The sequence below is a fragment of the Daktulosphaira vitifoliae genome, unplaced genomic scaffold (genome assembly GCF_025091365.1).
Source record: "Daktulosphaira vitifoliae isolate Bord-2020 unplaced genomic scaffold, ASM2509136v1 Scaffold_3, whole genome shotgun sequence".
NCBI lineage: Eukaryota > Metazoa > Arthropoda > Insecta > Hemiptera > Phylloxeridae > Daktulosphaira > Daktulosphaira vitifoliae.
Window position 1 is genome coordinate 20,714,594 of NW_026099574.1, and position 11,866 is coordinate 20,726,459.

At 26.8% G+C, this 11,866-nt stretch overlaps 2 protein-coding genes and 1 long non-coding RNA gene across 3 annotated transcripts; 2 read left to right on the forward strand and 1 right to left on the reverse strand.

The window, feature by feature from the left end:
• The first annotated feature begins 405 nt into the window (after positions 1-405).
• Positions 406-5,978, forward strand: LOC126902273 (uncharacterized). The gene is made up of 3 exons (XR_007703182.1): positions 406-465; positions 680-957; positions 5,848-5,978. It is a non-coding gene; the product is annotated as an uncharacterized LOC126902273 (long non-coding RNA).
• LOC126902268 (ATP-dependent DNA helicase PIF1) lies at positions 3,166-10,187 on the reverse strand. Its single transcript, XM_050679357.1, has 7 exons — positions 9,488-10,187; positions 9,155-9,413; positions 5,870-6,138; positions 4,197-4,435; positions 3,786-4,108; positions 3,571-3,716; positions 3,166-3,506 (listed from the first exon to the last, which is right to left on the reverse strand). The coding sequence occupies exons 1-7, from the start codon at positions 9,815-9,817 to the stop codon at positions 3,282-3,284; spliced, it is 1,791 nt and encodes a 596-aa protein (XP_050535314.1). The 5' UTR covers positions 9,818-10,187; the 3' UTR covers positions 3,166-3,281.
• LOC126902271 (39S ribosomal protein L43, mitochondrial) lies at positions 6,526-7,335 on the forward strand. The gene has a single exon (XM_050679361.1). It carries the CDS (start codon positions 6,648-6,650, stop codon positions 7,218-7,220), a length of 573 nt encoding a protein of 190 aa, XP_050535318.1. The 5' UTR covers positions 6,526-6,647; the 3' UTR covers positions 7,221-7,335.
• Positions 10,188-11,866: the final 1,679 nt, after the last annotated feature.

The window sequence follows — 11,866 nt, forward strand, 5'->3', positions numbered from 1 at the left end:
TTTATAGGAATAGTGTGCCGTCGTGTGGTGAGTGAGGCGTGGGGAGGGGTGAATGCGTTACGACAGTCTAGTCTCAAGGCCATAGACGACGGGATACGCGATAACGCGTGGCGTTTGGAGAGATGCATACATACATACATACCAGTGTTGAGAAGGAACTAGTTCCAAAAGGAACGGATTCCTGGAACGAGTTCTTTTTGAAAGAACGATGCTAGGAACTGCTTCCTTTTAAAATAAAGGAACGAGGAAAATGAACAAATTCCATTTTTTAAGGAACGTGAACGGAAATTACAGTTCCTAAAATTTTTTATAAACATGTTTTAGTGTAGTTTTCTTCGTATCTAGACATTAAAATATTATGGTATTTTTAGTTGACTTTTGACAATGGAAGTCCCCTATATATCCAGCCGAGATCGTAGGCTGTTTAAATGAATCAATTGATTATAGATAGAGTTATTATCACATGTAGGTATACAGTAAATATTTAATATATGTGTACATATATTAAATAATGCACCGAATATTATCGTCGTTTCTTGTTAACTAATTTATGTTAAAGGTTTTGGGTTTTCTGATTTATTATTTCTAACTTATATGTAGACAATAGACATTGGTCGCGTTGACACAAGTCGTTAGCATTTACTACCTGGTTATAAATATAATTTTCGAATACTTTTAGATAAGGAATACTACAAATTTGTTTTGTATTCGACTGCTGATGAAAATCATTGATGACCGTTATCATGATCTCATTGCCACAATTTTTTAAATAACTTATAAAAGGAACGAAGAGTGGAACGAGTTCTTATTTTGGAAGAACTGGATCTGGAACAAGTTCCTTCTTAATATAAAGAATTAGGATCTGGAACGAGTTCATATTTTAGAAAATGAACGGGGAACGGAACGAATTCCATTTAAAAAGGAACTTTCCCAACACTGATACATACATACATACAGGTGAAACTAATATAAGCGTGTTAAAAAAAATTTGAAGATTTAAAGTATAATTTCGCTTGTAATGTAATTTTTCAATGGTTTTGATGGTACTAAATAGCCAAGGAACCCTCTCCTCTTTTTCGCCTATGAATATTACATATCCAATTCGGATAAAGTAGATTGAGTATCTAAATATTTATCGTTTTATCAGTCGTGTATTGTAAATGTATTCCAAATATTTTTAATAATCATATATTTGAACTATTTTTAAAAAAGCTGGCATAAATCAGAAGCTTAGTATGGTTCTTTTTAAATTTGGTTCTTTTAAAATTTAAATAGTTCCATGAAATTTATTTTTAAATAAAGTTTTTTTTTATCCCCCATAATGTATTGAAGTAACAATAATTACAATGTACAATTTTTTGCACAATACTGACTGATAGTAGACTTTATAGAATTTAATTACTGATTCCGAAGGTGGCATCAGAGTATTAAGATTGGTTCTAGCTTTAGAGATAAACGAAATAATTCGTGTAAAAATGTATACAGATACTACAAGTTTAACCCCCATAAAAGGTTGATTTTGTTAATCATTTTTCAAAAAAAGTTGAAATTAAAGTTGTACATTTTTAGATTCGATACGAACCTGAGAAGGTATTAATTTTACTGTTTTTTTTTTGTCTGTTACCACTTTTTCTCAGCTTTCACCAAACCGATTTCTTTCAACGATACGTCAATAGATCACAAATCGTATCTAGTCGAAGACAATTGAAAAAATTACCCTCGTTCCCTGTAAATGGGGGAAACCTCCAAAATAATTACAAATTTTAAAATCCCTAATTTTCAATTTTTTTTACTTGAAACTGCCATAACTTTCTTAAAAATGAACAAATCAATATCATTTTTTTTTTTTTAGATGCTTGATCTCTACCTATCATTTGGTATATTTTTTTTTTTTATAAATCTGACCCTTTACCTGCCCACAGGGGGGATTCTAAATGACAACTTTTTTAACTTAAATTTGAAAGTGTTCCAGAAATACTGACACTTTTATACATACCTTTAAGTAAAGCATATGTAAAATACTTAATTATGGAAAAAAAAAATTCAGACTTTACTTTGTCTCTATGGTAAAAATGGCACCCGTATTCTATTTTTGTGTTAAAATTCTCAATTTTATATTTTACATTTTTAACTTTATAATGCTATAACTTTTTAAAAAATGAATGGATCAATACAATTTTTTTTATGATAAATACTATTTATATAACTCTTTCATTCAACATACTTTTTTTCTTAAATAAAACCATTTCCCTTTAAATATTTATATATTATAAATATATTTATTCATATATTACACTTATAAATCATAAAACTAGTAATCAGGATATAAATAAGGAAGTAGGAGATCATATAGCTTTTGGAATAGTCCATCAATTTTTTAAAATTAAACACCATCTACAGATTTGCATCGAAGCATATTTTATGATAGAGATTTCAATCACTATCAGATATCATTTTACTTGACTCAACTAAGCTACGTCCCACTGTGATTTTTTTTGCTTAATTTTTGTAATAATATATTCAACACTTTAATAGTAAATAAGAAATGTAAATGATAAGTCTATAGTACATGTTTATAAATAAGTCTCATCCATTCTACACAAATAGTCAAAATTTAGAATTTGTCAGTTATCTTAAAAATAAAACACATTTATATAATACAGAAATTTAAATGAAATTAATTGAATAATAGAATAATTTGGGACATTTTTTTGTATTAATTTTCTTGTTCTTAATAATTTTGAAAAAGTACAAAAACACTAATGTATGCAAAATTGAAAAGTATTTTGCATTCCAAACACAAGTACTACTCAATAAAATCAAGAATAGTTTTCTTAAAGTATTTAAAAGTAATAAGAATACTAGTATTTAAGCATTTCAAAATATTAATAGATTCTCTTATTTTTAAACGCTTATTTAGTAATTTAAACCTTCTAACTCTCACCAAAGCAACAATTTTAAATAATAAATTGAAATTATTTCTATTTATTTTCTAACTGTAACCTTAGTAGTTTACTATAATCAATGTATGCAACACAACCTTAACCTTGCTAGAGTTAAAGTTATAGTTTCCATAGTTACTTCCACAAAAAACGAACAAGCTAAATAACTTTATTTCTTAATATTTGGTGTAATTAAATGAATATATTCATGCAGCAACAACAGTTAATAAAAATTATCTAAAATAAATCCTTTATTTTTTCATTTGAATCACTATATAAAATATTTTTAACAAAATGTACAATTTATAAAAATCTACTGCATAAATCTAAAAAAAAATTTTAAGTATCAATTTTTTTCCCTAAAGCATAAACAGTTGAATAATTTATTATCTTATCCAATTTTTCATAAAAAGTTAACACATCTGGATTAGCCCAAACATACTTGGTGTCAAAATCTATGATTTTTAATGATTTTAAACTTTTAGCTCTAGATAATGCAACATAAGCTTGACCAGCTTCAAACACTCGACCCAAAGATATTTCAACACAGTCCAAAGTCAATCCCTAAAAATTATACTTATTATAACATCATTAAAATTACTAATATCATAAATAATTATGATAAAACCTGTGATTTGTGAATGGAAAATGCCCAAGCTAACTTCAATGGTAATTGCTGTCTAGATAAAAATTGTCCAGTGGGAGTTTTAATAATCCATTTTTCAGATTTAATGGCAACCTTAAAACCATTCTTGAATTGCACGATTGGTGATCCTAAAAATGTAATAAAACTATTAAATAATATAATTTTTAATTTTAAAAGAAACAAATTCTTTCACAAACCATTTTTGTCAAATTGTTTAACAATCCCTCGAGCACCGTTTACTAAACCACTGTTTACACTAATATTTTTTAATAACATTACTTGAGCACCTGGTTTAAGAATAATAGTTTTTTCTACTGGTGTTAAATCGTCCAATATCTTAGAAGATCCACTGTCAAAAGATTCAAACTTGGATTCTACTCCAGGAAGATCTGTTAATTTTTTTTTATTTATCATTTGAGCATCAAGTGTTCGACAACACAGTCTTGTAGGTACAATACCATTTTGTTCTAAAGAATTGGTTGCAGTAGATTTTAATATTGAAGCAGTATCTGGTGATATTCTAAATGAATTAATAAGATATATTTAGGGGTTCATTATTTTAACAAAGTATATTAAAGTAATAATTTAACCAATTAATTAATTCTTACTTTCCTATTCGTAAATCATTTAAAATTTGTATAAAACTATCATCAGTCTGTCTATGAACTGTTTTTAAATTGAAACATTGAAATCTACAATTTACCCAAGTGATTGTTTGAAAACAGAACCTATATTTTGTTTGTTTAACAGGTGGTAGTTGTAAAAAATCACCACATAAGACAAGCTTTATACCTCCAAAAGGTTGGTTATCACATCCTCGGACAGCTTTAGCAACTTTATCTAGTTTCTTTAAAAATTGAATTAATAATTTCTAATCATTAATGTAATACACATGGAGGGAAATAGCTGACCAATGTGCTATGGCCATGGAGAATACATAACACAGTCTCAATGGGTGCCAGTTGAAACCTGTCACATATTGTCTAATTACTAATATTCATTTTATTTTTTTTTTTTGTTATAAATGTATAAGTTAATAGATTTATGTATCATTATTATTATTACATTTTTTATTAATTTAATGTGAACTCAGTAGACTAGTAGAGTAAACTAAATAACAGTCAATTACAAATAAAGTAAGTCATCATATTTGAACTTTTTTTTATAAAGTTTTATTAACTTTGAACTATATACATAAAGATTGATTAAACTGTGTTGTGATAAATTTTATATATAAATAAAGTCAATAACTGATAAATTGTAAATTAAAAACTAGTTTAGAATTAATATAAAAAAAAACCCAGCATGGATGTCGCGTCACAGTGGTGACGTGGCATATTTGGATCAAATATAATGATATCTGACAGTGATTAAAATCACTATCATAAAAAATGCTTCAATCCAAATCTTTGGATAGTGTTTAATTTTAAAAAATTGGTGGATTATTCCAAAAGCTACATAATCTGCTATTTCCTTATTTATATCCTGATTAAGATAAAGTATGTCGAATGAAAAAGGGATATAAATATTAATTCTTATAAAAAAATTGTGTTGATCCATACATTTTTCAAAAAGTTATAGCATTATAAAGTTAAAAATGTAAAAAATAAAATCGAGAATTTTGACACAAAAATAGCATTTGGTAGCCATTTTCACCATGAAGATAAAATAAATTCCGAAATTTTTTTTTTCCATGATAAAGTATATTATATTTGCTTTAATTTAAGATATATATAAAAGTGTCAGACTTTCCGGGACAATTTCAAAAGTTATGTTGAAAAATTAATTTTTTGTGAAAAAGTTGTCATTTTGAATCCTCTCCTGTGGGCAGGTAAAGGGTCAGATTTATAAAAAAAATTTACCAAATGATAGGTAAAGAGATCAAGCATCTAAAAAAAAAAAATGATATTGATTTGTTCATTTTTAAGAAAGTTATGGCAGTTTTAAGTAAAAAAAATTGAAAATTAGGGATTTTAAAATTTGTAATTATTTTGGAGGTTTCCCCCATTTATGGGGAACGAGGGTAATTTTTTCAATTGTCTTCGACTAGATACGATTTGTGATCTTTTGACGTATCGTTGAAAGAAATCGGTTTGGTGAAAGCTGAGATATAGTGGTAACAGATAAAAAAAAAACACATCATATTAAAACCAATACCTTCTCAGCTTCGCATCGAAGCTAAAATATTGATATTGTAAAGTAGGCTAAATATTTATATAACTGTAGACTCATTATCAAGTAAAATAATTATATATATAGATAAAAATAACATTATTCATACTTCAAAATATTCACCATCTACCATGGAAATTTCGTCAATAATCAATGTTTTACATTTGCGCCAAGTTTGAACATATGGTGACTTAGAAGCCATTTGAATTCCTTTTTCAATTGTGCATTCACCAGTACCAATTCCAGCAAATGAATGTAATGTTACACCACCAATGAGACAAGCGGAAGCACCTGTACTTGCTGTAACCATTGTCACGTCTGGTGGTAAAGTACTTACAATATAACGCAATAAAAAAGATTTACCAGTTCCTGCACTACCTAAAAAAAAATATTATAAATTTGTACAAATATTTTAATGTACTACTTAATAATTTGTCTAAATATTATTTATATTAATAGGAACTAATACTATTACACTTAAATTGAAAAAGTGCATAAATTAAAAATGTATATTTTAAGTTATAATGGTGAAAACTTGATGGGCACCATTTTGATTCTGTATTAAACTATTTGGTAGGTCTATATTTTTTTCTTCGTATAAACATATGTTTATATTAAATAATAATTAAATGTTATAAGTCACAAAACTAGACTAAAAACCGTTGTTGAAGATACAATTTAAAAAAAATAATTTAAGAAAGAGCAATAAATTGAAATTAAAGAATGATTAATTGGTCACACTGCATTATGAAAATAATTTGTTGATAATAAGTCGATACTTAAGTTAATAGAAAAACACACAAACCGGTCTAATGGAATTACTAATTCGTCATTTATGAATTTTTTTTTTTAATTAAACAAATTTACATTTAGTACAAAATCATTAAATGGCTAGCAATCGATTTACGCCCAAAGGCTATCCTAGAGTACCACTTCAAAATGGTATAGGACGTTACATTTGTCAACTAAAAAGAGTTACATTAAGATTTTGTAAAAGTAGTGGTTCTAGTCGAGGAGTACGTGACTTTATTGAATCAAATCTATTAAGATTTGCTGAAGATCACTCCGGAACAGCAGTATATTTAAAACCACGAAGACATAAATCTCCATCATTTGTTGCTGAATATCTAAATGGTGAAAGAGAAGTGGTTAGTTGTCACAATTTTACAGCAGAACAAACTTTAAAATGGCTTAACTTGTACACTACTCGGTCAGGCATACCATTACAAAGACATCTTAAGATGTGGCATACAGATTGCCCATCCATACAAGGTGTTTGGAATCCATTTACAAATAGAGATCCTGTTTTAAATGTTACAGATTTTCCATCAAAAGAATTATCATGCCCATCAAATGAAGAACAATCAGCTACAGATGAGTTATTAAACATGATTAAAAAGCAAAATCTAAAAAATGAAACTGAAGAAGAAAATATAAAACAAATAGTAGTTCAAGGTTAAGTTACAATGATGTAAAACCAATTGTTATATATTAGTTTTTTAAAATAAATGTGTGTAGAAATTTATCTAAAATACTAATATTTTTATTTTTAATATAGATTAATTTATGCTTAGACTTCATTGATTCTATTGACACTATAGTTTTAGTAATTACTAAAGAACTAGTGTTTTCTTTATCAATTTATTTTAACAAAATTTTAGTGTACACTAAAACTCTATATATTCCCATTAGACTATACAGAACTTCAATTGAAGTCCATTATCATGGGTATAATTGGACAAAGTTTGTTAACTTATCAATGGGCTTTATATATTTATGTAAATTGTTGTTCTGGGCTGAGCCTAGAACTTAAGGAAAATATACAATTGAGCTGATTTTAGTAACATTTTTTTTTCATATTTCTGAATTATTTATGCAAAGCTAAAAAAAAAAATAATCCCATGTTAATTTAAAGAATTACTCCTTTAGTTACTAATTAAAATATATATGTATTTTTTTAAAATTGTAAACCATTTTTTAACAAATAATGCATGAAAACTTATAAATTTTTTTTTTTTAATTTGTATAAATATTAAATATAATTCATTATAAATCACTAGAATTTCTCATTTCATAAAATATAAAAATTAGCTAATATAGACCAATGAAGCTACTTAATAGGTATGTTTTTAGTACTTTTTTTTTAAAAATTTCTATAATAAATATTTTTATAATTTTTTTACCATCAGTAAAAAATTAAGTTGTTAAATAAACTCTGGAGAATTTTACACTACATAATAATGATAACTTTTTATTTCAATAATAGCTTATTGATAAACAGAAAAGCAGATATGGCCAACTCAGTCATAATAAGGTTCCGTCAGGTTGATAGTCAATATGAAAAACCTGTCAAATAATAAGGTAGTGCGGACTCTAAATAGAAAAGATAAAGGCTAAGGAGATGATAGTAATAATGATGATTAAAGGAGTTTGGAAGATTTAAACACTTCCAATACAAAATTTTTTTATAAATAATCAAATCATATAACAAAATAATAGTAGGCATTAGACATTCAAAACCTTTTGCATGAATAAAGCATACATACACCAGTGATAGGTGATATATATCGATTTATAATAACATAGATTTTTTCACTTCAATATATTAATAGTCATTTTAATTTTATTGCTAAATCAATATTTATTTGTTCATAAATATTTTTTATAATAACACAATGGAGTTAAATACTTCTATTATCATTTTTATCAGTCGTACTCCACAAATTATATAATGTAAAAATGTTGATGTCTCCTAAATCTACTATTATTTGTAAACAATTTAAACTTTCTAGTCTATTAAAAATAAGTCTCTTCATAAAGAAAATTGATTTTTTGAAAAATCTATATTTTTTGTTGATTTAATGTATAGTTCAATATTTTTTATTTGATATAAATCTATTTAAAAAATCAATACACTTTTAGAAATTGCTCATCACTAATCTATGCCCTAACTAATGATAGTCTTCTATTTACTAAATAAATGAAAAAGTTACTTTGATAACTATTAAAGTATTCTTAAAATTATCCTTAAATTTCTATAAAAGCCAATTCATTATTAGAAATAATTGTTTTTTATAACATGTAGAATCTTTTATTTAATATTACACAATTATTAAATAACTGTTAATTTAGTTAACATCAACCAATTTTGATTTTTAAACTGTTGTATTCTGGATAAGAGTTGAGTACAGTGGTTTCCTGTTACTTTCTACATTAGGAGCCAATCTACCACCACTGTTTTTTACATGTTCACCAATTAGACAACTAGTATTAGCAATGAGATCTTTGATTTAGTATTTACGATATATCAAGAATCTTTAGTAATACTAATATTATTATAGTAATTTTAATAATACATTAAAGGAAAGGTATAGAAGATAAATAAATATTTTACCTGTAAAAAATATGTTGTGTTTAGAATTAACTGCATTGACTACATCTAGTTGTTCTTTTGATAATTTATCTTTGTGAGACATCAAATAATTCTTTTTAATAACTTCTTTTTTGAGATCATCATCTAGTTTTCTTTTATTTGTGCTTATATTTTCTGTTTTATCAGAAACAGATATACGGCTAACATCTTTAGCATTAATTGGACTAATTTCTTGAGTAACACTTCTTTTTACTGCTAGCAACCTCTCTCTAGTTTTAATCTTAAAAGTAATAAATGTATTTAAAAAATTATTGCTGGTAGGTAAATAAACTTCAATGCAAACAAATTAAGTACCTGAGGTGAATCTTTGCGTCCAGTAACTTTGACAAATAACAATTTGAGAAATTCTGTTAATTGTGTTACTGGAGCATTAGACAGCATCATCATGACTTTTTCATTCTTAAAATGTATTGATGCTTTACCATCACATAAAAATCGTTTATGGACAGAAATATCTTTAAGTAGAAATCGCTGTCCAACATTTTTGTCAGCTGATACATCTAAATATATATCTCTAAAGTCGTTGCGTGTTAATGCTAACTTTGCCGAAGTTGACTTAAATCGTTTTAATACTATTCCTTGATCATTTAACCATTCAATGTTACAGGTACATAGTAAAGACATCCCTTTTTAAAAATGTTTACTATAAAAATATAATAAATTTTTACAAGAATAAAAAATAACGGATAGGTTTGAACATTATTTAACAAAATGTATTCAAAATAATTAAGCTCACACTTATTTAAACTAGAAAGTAAAGTTTTTTTATATTTAAATTTTAAATCTAATCAAACCGTTAACGTTATCACAACAAATAGGGGAAAATTAATTTCTACCAATTATTTAAATTCCAATCATATGATTATAGATAAGTCTTATCTATAATCGTGATTCCAATATTGCTTTTTCAAATTTGCATCACAAACTATATGTAAAAATTGTCTGTGTAATGTGTAAATGTAGGTTAACAAAAGCATGGTTTTTTGTGATACATTTTTTTACATTTTATTGGTTATTAGATTATAACCGGGCGCTTTCCCTAGAGGAAGTTTTTTTATTAAATACTCTACTTCACCTGGAATTTGGGTTTGGTTGGTAAAACCATTGGTAGCGGAGTTGTTAAGAAGGTTTTTAATTCTTCATTGAAGTTACTGTCTGAGTATAAATTAGTATTGGGAGTGAATGTTCTTGCCAATTGTGCCGCAAAAATGTTGGCTTTATTCTGATCCGTTATAGCTAAGGTGCCATTTTCTTGACGTATTGGAAGTACATTTTCTTTTTTTTTTTGTGAGCCTTTGAGTTGCTTTCCAAAGAGAACCATTATTTTGATTTAAAGAGTTAAGATATAGTTTGTACTGATCTGCTTTGAAGACAGATGGTTTTTTTTTAAAGCATTTGCTAGCCTATTAAAGTACTGTTTTTGGCTTGGTAATCTAGTATTGTGCCATTTAGCTCTGGCTCGTTTTTTTTCAATAATTAATTGTTGAATAGTTAGAGGTAATTTTTCCATAGAATTAGTTAATTGAAAATTAGAGTGTTTTGATGAAATAGTAACTGCTTGCTGAATAATTTGTGTGATGGAGTGAGCTGCTGCATCTATATCTTCTTGAGATTTAAGGGGTATTTTTAAAGTAATTTTGCTGTCTATGTTTTGTTTGAAACTATACCAATTCACAGGCCCGAGAGAAAGAGATGGCCTTGTATTTAATAATGGCTTTTCTTTTATAAAAAGTACTACTGGAGAATTATCACTTGATAAATCAGATACATTTTGAATACTTGTATGTATATGAGCAGGTATTTTTATTTTAATTTTAATAACGGTTGCTTGTAAAAATTTTCTTGAAATCCCGGTGATTGATAATGCTGAATGTTAGAAGAAATAAGTATTGCAGTACCAGCATGTGCTATACCGTCTGGATGGTTGGTTTTATAAAGTGTATAGTCATTGATTTTAAAATTAGATTTGTGTGTTAAATGTGTTTCTGTAATTAGTGCAATATCAATTTTTTTTTCGAAGAGAAAATACTGTAATTCGTTTTTATGTTGGTTTACTCTATTTGCATTCCAATGAAGTATAGTTAATTTAGGTATGTTATTGTTAGAGTTAGTAATTTTTTAATAATATTTTGTTTATAGCAGTAGTGAGAAGAGTAATTAGTGGGTTAATTAATGACTTGAGATCATTAATAAATGTTGATAGTTGGTTTGTAAGGTTTTTTGAGTCTTGAGTGTTGTCATTAATCAGTACTTAGGCGTACATTTGTTGTGAGGTGTGACCTAAAGGCTCATTTACAATATTTGAATTAAGAGTTTGTGTTTTCGGTAATTGAGTATTTTTGTAAGTGGTTGATTTCTGTTTTTTCGTGAGATCCTTGTAGACTGTACAACCTCGATAACTCGAAGGATGTTGTCCTTGACATAATGCACATTTGGGTGGTTGATCAGGTGTTTTTGTACAATTTTGTGTCAAATGTGTTTCTCCTCATTTAACACAACATGGTTGATGGTTGTAAAAATTTTTTGTGTGACCAAAATCTTGAAATCTTACACATTGTTTTAAGTGACGGCGAGGATGGGGTTCCTCTACTTTTATTTTAGTTTGACAAATCGAATTTAATTTAAAAATTTCGGAATTTTGTTGGTTTGCTTCTAAATCGACAAAAAAAAAAA